This window comes from Leucopleurus acutus, assembly GCF_964270905.1.
Source record: "Leucopleurus acutus genome assembly, chromosome: 5".
In the NCBI taxonomy this organism is placed as follows: domain Eukaryota; kingdom Metazoa; phylum Chordata; class Mammalia; order Artiodactyla; family Delphinidae; genus Leucopleurus; species Leucopleurus acutus.
The window spans coordinates 62,295,166-62,311,462 of NC_139147.1; the positions used below are offsets into that span (position 1 = coordinate 62,295,166).

General features: G+C 38.5%; 1 protein-coding gene across 2 annotated transcripts in view; it reads right to left on the minus strand.

Annotated features, from left to right (window-relative positions):
* LSAMP (limbic system associated membrane protein) overlaps positions 1 to 16,297 on the minus strand; it is a gene marked incomplete at its 5' end in the record, with an annotated part of 646,055 nt that overhangs the window by 204,582 nt on the left and 425,176 nt on the right. For both annotated transcript variants that reach the window (XM_082840216.1, XM_082840215.1), the window contains one exon: positions 13,124 to 13,249. In XM_082840216.1, the coding sequence (XP_082696342.1) occupies positions 13,124 to 13,249 (126 nt within the window). The remainder of the gene's footprint in view (positions 1 to 13,123; positions 13,250 to 16,297) is intronic.

Genomic DNA, 16,297 nt, shown 5'->3' on the forward strand with positions numbered 1-16,297 from the left:
CAGGTCAGAAGCAAGATGGGGTGCTGACAAGCTGCCACGGTAGCAGCCCTTTATAAGTCCTCCAGTCACCAGTTACCCACCCTTACACAGCATGATAGAATAAGGTTGTGAGTTACTGCTGCTGCCGGACACTTCCTTGGTAGAGCCACACTGTGGACAAGAAACAGACCTGAGTGAAGATTCACATGCTTTCCTAAAGGCTTAGCAACATTGCACACTAGCCTCAGCAGAGCCCCTGATCCACTCTGACACCCAGCAGCTGAGTCAGCCTGCTGTGGAGACCTTAGAGTGCTTAAAGGTTCCTGGGGAGTTATCTCCTCTAGCGACCGTCAGGAACAGAACTGCCAAGGGCAGAAGTTACAGCTACTTACACATGTGTAAAACAAATTTTCCTTCCAGCCTGGCCTGGGTGTGTTACAGGAATAACCTAATGGGACATGCTTTGAGTCTCCTACTGGTTCTTTGGCATTATGGAGAAGACATAATGGTGTTTCCCCTATTGACAGGACATTTGGTCTCAGGGAAGAGAGTAAGCAACAGAGTTCTATTGCCATTCCCATTTGGTCTCTGGATTATGGCTGCATATCCTGAGTTTAAGAGAGGATTTATCTCCAGGATATATCCAGTCCTAAAGAACGTGAGGATAGAGCCATTGCAAGTCTGTGACACAGGAGCTCAGAGAAAGACAGATGAGCCAGGAGTCCAGGTGGTCAGCATCATGAGATCAGACACTATATGCTATGGACTGAATTGTGTTCCCCCGCAAATTCATATGCTGAAGCCCTAACCCCTGATGTGACAAAATTTGGATATGGGGCCTTTGGGAGGTAATTAGGTTTGCATAAGGTCATGAGGGTGGAGCCCTCATGGTGGGATTAGTGCCCTTATAGGAAGATACACCAGAGAGTTTGCTTGCTCCTTCTCTCTCCATTGTGCCCACACCAGAAAGGGGTCTGGTGGGCACACAGCAAGATGCCAGCTGTCTACAAGCCAAGAAGAGAGTTCTAACCAGAGCTTGACCATGCTGCTCCCTGGTCATGGACTTCTTGCTTCCAGAACTGTGAGAAAATAAATATCTGTTATTTAAGGTCCCCAGTCTATGGTATTTTTTTTTAATGGCAGCCCAAGCTGAATAATATACTACAGTGACAGTTAAAAAAAAAAATAAGTGGGCTTACTTAATTATTTTAAATAAGTGGGCTTATAGAAGTCATTGCAGGGGCAGCAAGTATAGTTACTACAATTAATTACTTTCTGTGAAAATAAAAGATGTCTACCTCTTCTCTCTTCAAGGAACAAGGGAATCTACCTATCTTCTCCCAGACAGCTCCTAAAGTAAGCTGTCTAAATTCCAGAGTTACCCAAAGAATTGCCCATGTCTGTGTCCACACCGAATGACACTAAGCTATGAGCAGCCAAGTCCTCAATACCATGTGTTATATTTGGACTGCCTTTTGTTCTAGGGTGAAATTTTGGAATTTATAGTTTGTTGCAATTTAAAGCAATTTTCTCATGGCTTTATTGGAATAGTGAGAATTTTTAAAAATACAAAATATCTATTGGATTGCCTCATGAAGAACTAACTTTCTGTACTATTTTCCCATCTGCCTTTCAAATCCCTCATTCCCTGATCTGGATCTGTCTTTCCATGGCCACAACAGCATAAAGCCTCAGTGATCAGGCCAAAAAATTTTTTCAAAAAAGACTGATGTCGGGCTTCCCTGGTGGCGCAGTGGTTGAGAGTCCACCTGCTGATGCAGGGGACACAGGTTCGTGCCCCAGTCCGGGAAGATCCCACATGCCACGGAGCGGCTGGGCCCGTGAGCCATGGCCGCTGAGCCTGTGCATCCGGGGCCTGTGCTCCGCAACGGGAGAGGCCACAGCAATGAGAGGCCTGCATACTGCAAAAAAAAAAAAAAAAAAAAAAAAAAGACTGATGTCATTCAAAGACTGACATTTCAGTTTTTATTACTAGAACACCTTGAAGAATTAGATCTGATTTGCATTGATATTTGCCAACTGAATTATTAAAGTCCTTTTTTTCCTTTTCTCTTCCCCTCATCAGATTTTAACACTTTAGTCAACAGCAGACAACGTCACAATTTAACAATCATCTGACTTAACAGAGCCTCCTGGGCTTTTGAATTGTTGACCAACTTGAGAAAAATACCTGATTTGATGCATAAAATGAGGGTGATGACACATAAAGGAAATGGCAAGGTTTTTTTTGTTTTGGGGGGTTTTTTTTTTTGGTAAAAGAGTACGCTTCTCACATATGTTTCTTTTTTTCTTTTTGTTTTTCGGTATGCGGGCCTCTCACTATCGTGGCCTCTCCCGTTGCGGAGCACAGGCTCCGGACACGCAGGCTCAGCGGCCATGGCTCACGGGCCCAGCTGCTCCGCGGCATGTGGGATCTTCCCGGACCAGGGCACGAACCCGCGTCCCCTGCATCGGCAGGCGGACTCTCAACCACTGCGCCACCAGGGAAGCCCTACACATATGTTTCTTAAGTGACATGGGATAACTTCATTGACATGTCTTTTCTGGGCAGTGTGACCCCATTTGAGTAACCTATTGAGGTTTTTGTGTTTTATTGGAATTAACTGTAGCCTCAATGTGCCGGGAGACTTGAAAGTGAACACGTATACCTAGAGAAGGATGAGGATTTCAGAAGTATGTGCATATTTGAAGTGATATGTTAGCCTCAAATATCATTAGACTATAGATGGAAAAAGACAAAGTGGGAATTTCTGTACAGTTGTTACTTCTAAACCTCTTCATCTAAAATGACAGAAATACGAGCCATAGAAATGTGATAGTGCATTTACATATCAAATAGTTTTAAACACACCACACACACACACACACACACACACACACACACACACGCACACCAGGTCATCACAATGTTTCCTATTGATTTCATAGAATCTCAAATATTCCTATACTCGTGTTTGGTAAAAATAGCATACAATCCTATCTCAGAAAGATGTCTTTTCTTTATATCCTTTATAAGGCAGGGGTTGTATAAGTTTATGAAACAACAGAATCATCTGGCCGACTTGTTAAATTACAAACCCTTGGGCCCCACTCCTAGAGTTTCTTATTCATGTAGGTCTGGCTTGGGGTTTGATAATGATAATTTACATTTCTAACAAGTTCTTAGGTGATGTTAATGTTGCTGGTTTGGGGACCACACTCTGAGAAGCACTTCTCTGGTTTTAGTACTTATTTTGGTCAAATGGAGTGCTTCATAGCCTTGCAGTCAGTTCTTTCTAGTATCTAACCAAAATGACTACTGTAATTTAAGTCTATATTTTGTTTTGTAGAATCTAAGATAATAGTAACAGCAAGCAGCCCTTGAATAATGCTTTATCATTAATAAATCACTTTCATGTACACGATCTCACTTGAGACAACACAGGAATCCTGGTAGGTGAGCAGGTATTATTTTATTCGTATTTTCCAAGTGAAAAGTAGAGAGCTTAAAGGGCTTACCCCAAACTCCTAAAAAGTAAATGGTGAAGAGCAGAGACTTGAACCCAGGCTCTAAATTCTGCATTCTTCTACCAAGTCACTCTTTCTCTTAATCCCTTACAGTTGTCAGAGAGCTTTACACTATTCAAGCTACTTTCATGTTCATTATCTCATTTGATCCTTCAAAGCAACAGCATGAGGCAGGCAGGGCACCATATTATTGTCTGCTTTTTGTAGATAAAGCCATTACAAAACATGATAGGAAAAGTGGCTACTGTCATTCAGACAGTATTTCTTCATGCACTAAGCTAAAAATTTCCTGCAATATTTAGCAGCAGCATCTGATGTAGGTAAAGCATCAGACGGTTCTCCTTTCCAAGTCATATTCAATGGCCCAGTAACTCCACCCCCATCGCTACACGAGTTTTTTGTTTGTTTTCTTGGTAGGAATACATTTGGAGGGAATGCACGTGGGGATAATATTTAGGATTACTAGTTAGTAAGGAAAGTGGGAAACATTCTTAAATTTCTAGACCTCAAATATTGAAGAAAACAGCTTTCTCTGCATACAAAGAATTTCACCTCTAGTCTAGGGCTTCTCAAAGTTTAATGTGCATACAAACCACCCAGGGATCTTGATAAAATGCAGATTTTGATTCAGTGGGACTGGAGTGAGGCCCAATATTCTGCATTTCTATAAAGCTACAAGGTGATGCCAGTTCTGTTGATCATGGTCCAACCTTGATAGACAAGAGTCAGTCCTATTTCTCAAAGCCATAATACTTTTACTATTCTCTAAACCATCTCTGAATCTCTCGAGTGAAACAGAGAAATTAAATTATAAAACACTGTAACAATATGTGGTGAACACTATGTACATTGTGGGACTTCCCTAGGTGTTCCTCTGTGCTAGGCTATTTATAACATCCCAGTATCTTCCAATCTATTTTGATCTCAAGATCCAGGATGATGCCAAAAATATGGTCCATGGACCAGCAGAGCCAACATTACCTGGGTGTTTGTTAGAAAGGCAGAATTTCAGGCCCCATCCCGCTGAATCAGAATTCATATTTTAACAAGATTCTCCAGATGATTTTCCAGTACAATAAAGTCAGAGAATCACTCCTTTAGATTTTTTTGCCCTCCTGTGCTTACAGAGTCATCATTATGCTCATGTTGCTGGTCCTCTGACTCACTGGGAGTATCTAATGCTACAGAATCCCCTAATTCAGCAAGAGATGATTTAAGTGTGGGGTGAGGCAGGGAATCTGTATTTTTAAAAACTTTTGCCTCGAGGTAATCCTAATGATTGGCCAGATGTAGAAATCGAATAGTGAAGATGAAAATTATGCCACAGGTGGCTACAGCCAGAAGGGATGGTTTATAGGGAATCGTAGGAGATGTTATAAAACTTACAGCTCGGCAATGGAGGTTCCTTTTACAGATTGACTCAACCTGTGAACTGTTCTCTACTACCAAAACCAGGCTGGGCCTGAACTTCTGCCACTCAACCCCTAACCCTCATTGTAGCACTAATTCATCGGTGTGACAGTGCTGAGAGCTTTGTTACCACATATTAAAAAAAACATTTCCCAGATACAGAAATCTGCACTAGGCATTTTACAATGTGTCTTACAGAAAGACAATGTCCTATATATTTGAGATATATAAGATACAGTAAAGAAAAACTATAGTTATGAAGATTCTGTTCTTAAAGTCTAAACTTTAAACAGATTCTAACAGAGTTTGACATTTAGCTAGAATAAGTAATTCATTTATTCATTCAATAAATTTTTACTGAGCGCTTCCTCTGTGCTAGGTGCTATAATGGGACAAAGAACGTGTAGGTGTCTGCTCTGCTTTCATGAGGAAAATAGTAAAAACACAAACTTTTAAGAGAATTACCGAGTGTGACAACTGCTGAGAAGAATAATTTCTGATAATAAATTAGTGATAAAGAGAATGTCAAAGGATTTGATACAAAAATATGAAGATTTCAGAGAATTCTCTGTAGCCCAGTGGATAATGAGGAAAGTCCCACAGAAGGAAATCAGCACATCAGGGCAACAAAGAAGAAACAGATCTGAACAGGACCTGGAGAGCTTTCCTGAAATTTCTGAAACCTTCTCAGTAAGAGATTAATGAAACTATTCGTTGGATAGCCTTAGTTATATAATTCTTATTGTGTCATTTGCAGTTTGCTTTCTATTCATTCGTGCTTTAATTACTTGTCAATGTGTATTTAGTTTCCACTTCCTGATGTAAGTTATTTCTCAACAATACTATTTTTATAAAGCCCTTAATTGAACAACTCATGGTTGATTGATTGATTCAGCACTTATATGCCAAGCAACATGCTAAGAATATACACATAAGTAGGACATATAAGTTTCTGTACTTTTATGGATCTTATAATCTAGAGATTGCACATAATTAAAATGCAATTTTACTACTTCTATTATATGGCTTCCTGTAGGGAGTGTTGTCTTGAAGGCCTCAAAAGAAAAAGTTATACTGGCAAAATGATGATATTGGTGAGATATGAAATCATGCTTCAAGAAGAAAACCAGCATGTGTGAAGGCCCCAAAGCAAGTGGACAAGGCATATTCTTGAAATATAAGTAGTATAATCTACCTACTGCCTAAAGTTGAATGATTAGGGGTTTAGGGATAGGAAACTAGGTTGAATGAAGGGTTCTGCCATGCTTAGTTTGAACTTTATCCCAAAGACAATAGGAAATTGGGAAATCAAGCAGGAAAATTAACTCAACTATTTTAATATTTAGAAACAGTATTTTTGTAGTAGGGGTAAATACCTAGTAGCAAGAGGTCCAACTGGAAAACTGGAGAAATTGTTGGTCATTTTTTGGTATCACTGTACACAAATTTTATTTTAAAAATATCATTGTAATTTACAACCTATAGGGCTCTCTACAGCTACAGTTAATAAAGTATTAGCTGTTACACAGCCAGACTCTGGGAAAACTGTCCTCTAGGAGAAGAAGCATGGACACACAAGTAAGTCACATCAGAAAATTTCTCCCTAACAAGATGTTTTTCTCATGCCCTTTTGAAAGATGAACACCTCAAGTGAGTACATTGAAATGTGACACAATATAAGATGTGACATTTTAAGACTAGCCTTGGTGAGAGCATTTAAAAAGTCTCCCTGGTTGCTGTGTTAGAATGAATAAAGATGGCATGGAAGTTGTTTTCAATAAAATTATCAGTCACCCCCAAACTTTCACTATGGAAATCTGACATATGGATAAAAAATAATTAAAACAGATATTGAAAATAAGAATATCAATAATAGCTAACACTGTGCTAAGGACTTCACCTACATGTTCTCTTTTAATTCTCATGATAACCTTTGGCAAAGATTTATATTTAGACCTATTTTAAAATTAGAAAACACAGACTATTTGGAATAACGGAAAAAATATTTGAAGTCATGAGACGCTGAGAGATGCGGACACTATTTCTGTTCTCCTAGGCCACGTGCAAAGTTTGTGATTAAGCTATTGCCACCACTCCCCCCAATTCCACGCAAGCTTCCAAAATGTCCTGAAGCGCTCAAATCCAGGCTAGCTCCCCAAGGACAAATCTAGGATGGTTCATTTCTCTTCAGGAAGAGTTTTCTGGGGATCTGATGACACATCTGGGAGGAGCAAGAGTGAGGTGCTGGTGGTACAAGGGCATCTGTACAACACTCGTCAAAATGGCCAGCACATCTGGTTGTGGAAATCCTCCCATGGCTTAAAGATTGTCAGTGTCAGTTATTGTTAGTCTCTTAAGGATTTTTAAGGTTTGGAGGCCAGCAATCATGCAGTTAAATTCTGTAGTCTTCATTTTCTAAATTACCCATTTGATTTAATGACAAGGTTATTACTGAAAAAGAGTTTGTATTTACTTGATTAGGCTATTATGGAATTATATGCATGGGAAAAGAATATGTTCCTGACCTAAATTTAAGATATTCACACACAAAAATAACTGTCTATATACCTGCTACACTGGTATACACTACATTGTATATTTAAAACCAACATACAAGTAAGGTTCTGAAAAGAAAATAGAGCAAGATTTTTCTTTATTTTTCTGTTCTTTGAAAAGGGAAACCAAGAATATTAAAAAGTAAAAGAGGAGCTTCCCTGGTGGCGCAGTGGTTAAGAACCCGCCTGCCGATGCAGGGGACACGGGTTCAAGCCCTGGACCAGGAAGATCCCACATGCCGCGGAGCAACTAAACCCGTGAGCCACCACTACTGAGCCTGCGCTCTAGAGCCTGCGAGCCACAACTACTGAAGCCCGTGTACCTAGAGCCGGTGCTCCGCAACAAGAGAAGCCACCGCAATGAGAAGCTCACGCACTGCAACGAAGAGTAGCCCCCGCTTGCCGCAACTAGAGAAAGCCCGTGCTCAGCAACAAAGACCCAATGCAGCCAAAAATAAATATATTTTTTAAAAATCTATAAAAATTTTTTTAAAAAAATCTATTAAAATAATCTAAAAAAAAAAAGTAACCAAATACTAACGTCATGGTGTCACATAAAGGTGTCACTGGCCTGGATTCTTCAATGCGTTATTATGTATACTCTTTCTCTGCCTAGGATATTTTCCCTCCCCTGTTTTCTTGGCCTGGTTCTATTCATCCTTGAAGTCTCAGCATAAGCTCCCCTGAGGGGAGCTTTGCTTGCCTTGCAGATTTTGCTACATGGCCTTGTTTTATGGTCTTACTGAAAGCTACAATTTTCCTTTATACTGTATAAATCTAATTAAGTAGTTATTCATGCAAGTATTAGTTTAATACTCTGCTTTCTTGTTGAACTATAAGCTCCATCTGTGCAGGGACCATGTCTGAGTAGTAGTCCATTGTATATTTCTGCCACATCTTCTTTATCCATTCATCTCTTGATGGCCACTTAGGTTGATTCCATATCTTGGTAATTATAAATAATGTTGCTATGAATACTGCGGTGCATGTATCTTTTCAAGTTAGTGTGTGTGTGGTTTTTTAATAGAAAATATTTCTTACGTGAGCTTTCTATATGGGTTGTTGATGTCCAATCTGGCTTCTGGCTTGGACAAGAGAATTGTACAGTGCCTGCTAAGTTGTTCTCAGGCTAAGGGGCTCATTTCTCAGTGTGCCTGTTGAGCGTTTCAGGTATAGAAAGTCACTGAGGATGTAAAAACCTTTGTAGAAATGAAATGCACAGAAACTCTAACCATGAACAACCCTGACACCACATGAGGCACAGTTGAGAAAGGGACTTTCTTTGGAATGTGAGAAGAAACAAAGTTAAATGAAGATGGGAGCAGCATTGCTCACAGAAGGGAGATCAAACACTCCATAGAAAATACATGTTACGGTGCAATTGCCCTCTGGGAGTTACAGGATTATGAAAGTCTAACTTAATTAAGGGAGAAAATAGGTCACATTTAACAACCACATACATGACACATCATTTTGATTATATAGAAAAACTGAAGAGGAGAGAAAAATTAAGAAATCAGAAATACAAGAGAGGCAACCATGGAATGCAGCAATCTCTTCTCCTCCATCCATGTCAGGTATATGTTTTGATTTTGTATATATAAAAAATTCACCATTCTTCTAACTTCCCTCTCTAAAAACACTCGCAGTATACTTAAAAAAGAAATTTCAGAGGTGAAAAGAAAGAGAAACAAAATGACCCAATGAAAATTTTTTTGAAAAAACTGAATTAAGAGGTAATAAATATTCTTCTCATAAAAATATACCTTGCACCTACTTTCCTTTCTCCCCCTTGTGTTATCAAATGACAGGTAATCAGGTACTTGTGAAACCTGCATGAAATCTTCCTGGTTTCAGGGCTCAAAGTCCCTGTGAGGTCGAGCTAATTACAGGTACATTTCTTCTGCAAGGCAGTCACACTCTGTACTGTTGAAGGCACAATTAATAATTGAACAAAGCTAGCTGGGGTTTTTTGCTCATATGGCTAAGGGTTGCAGTAGCTTTGCTGTCACACAGGGAGCAGAGCCTCTTCATTGGGTGTCTCCATGAAAGGCTTAGCATTATAGGCTGAAAAGGATCACCCCCTGTTTCCAAATTTTGAAAAGAATAAAAAACACACATAAAACAAAAAATCTTGGTTTCCTGTATAGCAGTAAAGGCATATTCTCTCTCCTGTCCTCAGGAATATGATTATGATCAGGTGGTTATTTAGGTCAGATGTGAAAGAGATGAAAGAGTAGGCTTGGGAATTAATACCTGTTGTAGACAGAACTGGAGTCTGCCCTTGAGTCTGTGAATGCAGCAGGGAACTAGTTTTGTACGCGCCAGAATAGAATTTGACCCATAGAGAGGGCCTAGATAGAGGATTATAGAAGAATAAAGTTCTTTCCCTTGAGATGTCTTTAGGAATTTAATGGGGGATATCCCCAAAGCCCCATGGAGTCACAGATGAGTGCAGAAAATCCTTGACCTATGCCCCAAGCCATAATCTTGAGCAGGGGTCTGTAAACTATTTTGTAAAGGGCCAGGTAGAAAATATTTTAGGCTTTAGGGGCTAAGCCATATCTGTTGCAACTAGACTCTGCTGTTTTATTAAAAAAAAAAAAATCCATAGACAATGTGTAACTGAATCAGCATGGTTTTGTTTCATTAAGAGTTTATTTATGGGCACTGAAATTTGAATGTCATTTTTTTTTTTGCATGTTAAATAATAGAATTCTTTTGATTTTTTTCTAACCATTTAAAAATTGCTCTAAGCTTGCAGGTGGTAAAAATGTGAGGCAGGTTGGATTTGGCCCAGGGACTAGTTTTCTGATCCCTAGGCTGACTATTGGGAATCCCTGTGTGTACACCAAGTTTTCTGGTTGATTTTGAAGTCCCTAGTGTTCTCTGACTGTATGTAAATGCTGCCTTTATTGTGAAAGATCTAGCTTGTCCTTTGGTCTTTTGATAACTTGAAACATCATGGATAACCAGGTTACTCAGGGTTCAAACCATATGTTTACTATCGTGAAAAAGTCTACTAGAGTTAGCTATGAAGATCTAAACTCCTAGAACAAGCCTGGGAAACTCCGGTTTGATCTCATTACTTTACTAAACTGAGGGGATAAAAAAGAAACTCCGGTTTGATCTCATTACTTTACTAAACTGAGGGGATAAAAAAGAATATATCTTTAGGTTCAGATCACCAATAGCATTTTTCCCTGAAAATAAAAAACCCAAAACTGTTTACTAGTCAATAGTACACCAAAAGAATAAAGTATTTTTATTAATGCAGTTCATTTCTTGATTATAACTTGAATATAATCTATCTTCCTTCCTTCTTCCATTCTTTTATCTCCACTTATTCCATAAAAAATTGAGATTATAAGTAATATATGTATATAAAGATTTAAATTAATTACAAAAGGTGAGACAATATGAAAATAACGGTAAGAAAACAAGATGAAAGCAAGAGTGTGTCTGTATATGGATTTGATATCATAAAATTCCACATAGTTTATTTAAAATCCACTTCATTAATGTGTAATTTATATATGATTTCCTCTATTCTTTCACAGACCAGTCATAAATTTGGCTCTAAGTTTGGTAACAGTCAATACGATGAAGGACTCATGATTATTTGTAAAAACTCACTGGGTTCATTTTAAAAAACAAACCATTGCTTAGAGAAAGGACAGTAGAAACATTGAAAACAAAGAGGAGCTTTCTCAAAGTGTCCTTTCGGAGGAAACTATGTCGTACAATTAACCATCTCTCAAAAACAACACTGCAGAAAATGCAATGATTTTAGAGGATATCTTTTATAACAGTGGTCCCCAACCTTTCTGGCACCAGGGAGCAGTTTCATGGAAGACAATTCTTCCACAGACTGGGCAGGGGGTGGGGGAGAGTGGGGACAATGGTTCAGATGGTAACGTGAGCAATGGGGAGCAGCAAATGAAACTTCGCTCACTCGCCCACCACTCACCTCCCGCCGTGTGGGCTGGTTCCTAACAGGCCGCGGACCAGTCGCAGTCTGCGGCCCAGTGGTTCGGGACCCCTGTTTTGTAACATCCTTAAATATGTGCCCAAAACTTTTATACCAAATAGTCATTTAGTAAAAGCACTTCTACATGGGGAAAGGTCTAGGTGTTGTGGTATTGAGGGTTAATATAATTCCATTCAAGGAGAATGTGCTCTGGAGGTTTAATTTAATCCAGGGGAAATGTATATGATATCTAGATAATATATTATCTGATATTCACACTTCAGATAAGCCTGAATATGTATTTTTTTCCATGTGAGGTTTAAGATGGGAATGAGAGGATATGAGTTTGAGGTTGATCCCCCAAATAAGTGCTTCATTTATTGCTTTTATATATTATCAATAAATGACAAGCTGTATGCATTAACAATAGAATGGGTTTTGAGTGACATTGTCTTAAGAAAATAGAAGCCTCTAATACGAATAACTGTCTAAATAAAAGACCATTCCATAGGTTAGTCCAAACTTCACCTGATAAATTAATTTGAGGGCTAATATGAAAGGGAGGCCCATATTCTCACACCACAAAATACAAAATATTTAAAGATGCTACAACCAAACACTACCCTGGCCTGGCCTTTTAGAAGTATCTCGGGATAGCTCCCATTGCCTATCTAGCTTTGCACAACAATCTTTCATGGTGTTCATTTCAGAATTAATATGTTATAAACGAGATGTCTAGATTTTATACGAGAAAACTTTAAAAGAATATCAGATATAAATCAGTTAAATGTTGGGGGTTAGCTACCAAAATAAATGACATTTTATAAGAATAATTGATCCATAGTTCCTCTTTCTGGAAAAACGAAATAGCAGGCCCCATTCTACAAATACTGTCATTCGCAAAGGCGTGGTTTTGCATATAAGAAAATTTCATCTGTCGAGTAGGGGAGGATGCATGCAGTTAATACTAAATAATTTGGTAAAGTATTTAAATGAAGCTCAAAAGGCAGCAGAACCTCAGAACCAGTTATAGTGGGAGGAGGAGGGGAGAATGCAGAAGACTTTCCTGAGAAATGATTTTCTGACTTTTACTGAATTAGCATCCATAGCTGGGGATCCATAATGAGCTCATGAAGTTTAGTCCATGCCTGGTGCCCCTCCACAGAGCCAGATGCTAAGGATAGGATATTAGAAGTCACAAACAATTGTGTATTATCCCTAAAAGATTTCATCACAAGGTGCTACATATAAGGAAACTGTATTTAAAAGCAAAGCAAAACAAAAAAACATACAAAGAGCTATGGAAATTTAATCCATACAAAATATTGCCCCAAGGCATTCAGGCACCAACCTGGCATATATTTCAGACATAATACTAAGTCATTTAATGCATTTAATGCTTCTATATTTGTTGCCTCGAGGAAGTGTTCTATTGGAAATGAAATATATCATATATAAATCATCAAATATATATATATATTTTCCCCCCCATGGTTGTAGACTTTATAGAGATGGATACATTAGCCAAGACCAGAGATGACCCTAAACAAGTCTTATGTCACTACTGTAATAGTGTTTTAATAACAATATACATGCTTGCCTTTTGGATCCAATGGAATCACAGAAACATGAGGATATTCTAAATAGCGTATGACATCTGGGGGACTGGTAGGTTACTTACCAGTTGGTGTAAGGTGTCTCCAGGTGATAACAGGTTCAGGACGGCCATTGGCCATGCAGACCAGGGTCACGTTGCTGCCCTCATTCACAGTGACATCCGAGGAAATGTTGGAGATCTTTGGTGGAACTGTAAAGACAAAAGCAAACGGAATATGTAAGCATGTCAGTAAAAGCAGGTTTCCAGTACTGGTCCATGCAACAGGAAGTGGCAAATTCAAGCAAAGTGCTTTTCTGACTTAAACCAGTTGAATTTTTGTATTAAGAAGTCTGGGTGCTTTTGGACATCCTTACAGACTTAGTGAGCAGATGAAAAGCGTGGTTCTTACTGTAAGGTGAGAATCTCTCCACTATGGTCAAGTGCTGTAGGAAGTATGCAGAGTAACATAATGAAAATGTCTTAGCTCTTTTCTGATTACAATGGACCTTATTTGGTTATTAGAGAACATGCACACTTATACACATTAAGAATAAATTTCTTATCACTAAATATTACCGACATTTATGTTCTTATGTGTATAAAATGATTATAGCCCACTATTTACTCCAAATGTCAGGAAAAGAAAAGCAGTGCTATTTAATGTCGGATTGCAGAGTTGTGTCATAAAGATGCAGTAATATCTTGTTGCTTATAATCTAGCCACAAAAGGAAACACTTGGTTAATCACTACAAGAGAAAACCTCTAAATATCATCTTGGTGTGTGACAGGCCTGATGATGTACCTTAGAGCTTAAAAATGGAATTAATAAGGCCTATGTCACAGACAGGTAGACTTTATAAAAATACTACTATTACTCCTAATACTATTACCACCACTACTACTAACACTTTAATAATAGCTAACTTTAAGCATTTGCTATACATAAGACCTTATGTAGATTACTTTATAAGTATTGTATTATTTCAATAACTCCTTATAATAAGGAAATAATACCCTATGAGGATTTTATTTGTGGGGGGAAAACTAAGTTATAGTTATAGGCTAGGTGAGAAACAGAAAACAGATTTGAATCTAAAAAGACTCCAGGGCCCAAGCTCTTAAGCCCTACTTGAATGAATCTTCATCTTCACAATCCAGGCTACCAGATGGCCAAAAATGACAGAAATTACTTCTCTGTGATATGAGAAATGAGTCCCCAAGGGCTAGCTGCACTGCCATCTGACTTCCTTCATTAGTGTTCTGGGTGGCAACATTAGATCTCACACTGGTGGGCTTAAGTGGAAAGTGAATTACTTACAAATTTCATCACAGAGGTTATGCACTGATTACAAATTGCAGAGTTTATGCTTTGACTGTGATTTTCCTTTTTTTTAACTCTTAGCTGCTTATGCTGTCTCTGAAAAACTATGTGTCAGGGGAGGGAGGAAGACAAGAGAGCATGAAGTATTTCAATAATAAAAAAACTCTTATTTTTTCTCACTCTTCCTGCCCATTATAGACTCTGTGCAATGACAAATAAAACAGGAACATTTTCTGCTTGTAGAGGCAGCTGCCTGACAACTGTATTATCCCTGCAGATCCCTGTTAGCAGTTATTGATGGTACCTGGGCAGCTGACCAGGTCAGAGTGTCACAAGGAGGAAGTGGGAGGAGGATCCTCTTGACCTTGGCATTCTTCTCACAGTGACATCTGATATGGCCTCTGGGTAGGAACCAGTGATTCCAAATCAAACCCAATGGCAGAAATAGAATGTAGTTGATTCCTGTCACTTAGCAACTTCTATTTGTAGAGTTTCTGTTTCCCCTTTGGGTTCAGAGTAGTTTTCTCATATTCATACACTGGCTTACAATATACCCTCCCAGACTTTTACAATGAGGACCTGAAAGGTTATATCCATTTAATAGGGAGGAATATGAGGCACAGAGTGGAATAATGGCTTATCAAGGGTGATCACATCATGAAATACGGCTAGGCTTAGAACCCAGAGCTCCTGAATGTACAATTGTTCTACTGTTTAATATTAACAGTTTTTAATTCCCAGTCGAGTAAGCCATGGTTCTGAACATGTCCAAAAACGCCTACAATACAACCTATGATGGTGTTCGAGAACAAGACTTGGACATCCTAGGTAACTCCCTCAACAATCTAAGAACTGTAACAGGAAGCTATATAGTAATTGCTCACGTCACTCAATTCAAAGTTTATTCTGAACTCCAAGACAGGACATAGAGTAGAGAAAAGAAACACAGATGTGTTCTGATTTAAAAAAAAAAAAAAGTGGAGGGGGAAAGATTCCATATCCCTAATATATAAACATGTAAATTTACAAAATAGAAAAAAAATCTCCAATGGCCAAGATCTGAGAGAGTTATTATGATAAAATTTACTCATATTGCCTCTCCTTTATAGGAGGAATATATATGTACTAAGGACTTTGATTTTACATGGCACACAAGTAAGGTCACTTGCTCAATATTACATAGACAGGTAGTAATAAAATTGGGAATAAAATCTAGAATAATTAGCTACAGGGCTATGCTTTAGCCACCAAACTATATTCTTTCTCCTAATTAAGGACAGTATATTCAGGTCCTGAATCTCAGACACTGGAGACACACAAAGTGTTTGTGCTGAACAGTTAGAAATGCAATCATGTTGACATTGTATCCCACCTTCCTCTGGGTCACTAACCAGTAGTTTCACTCCATCATTTATCTTCCTACTTTATTGTACTTTGTATCAGCTTCTTGCCATAAGCATTTATATACGATGTAGCCTTTTTGCTCTAGAAAGAAATCCCTCCCCAAATCCCGTCTTACCTTCTTATTTACTTTTAACTTCTCTATCTCCAAATTTTTGAAGGAATTGTTCTATACCATGTCTTCACTTCCCATTCACACTCCAACCTTCAGTGCAATCTGCATTCTCTCATTAACCTCCAAAGAAACTGCTCTCAAGAGGCTCACCAATTTGTTTGAACCATACTGTTTTCAGTTCCAACGAAAATTTTTGTTATTATTCCTATTTTTCACTGAAGTAGTTGACTTTGTTGACCGGAACCTCATTTTTCCTTTCCTTAGTTTCTAGGTCACAAACTCAACTGCTTTTCCTCTTACCCTTCTGGCCAACCTTCCAAGTTTAACTTTTGGTCTATCTTGTCCCCTTCCTTAAACATCTGAAGCTTTGATCACTGTCTTCTTTTTAAATATTATTCACTGTGATCACTCACTACTCAT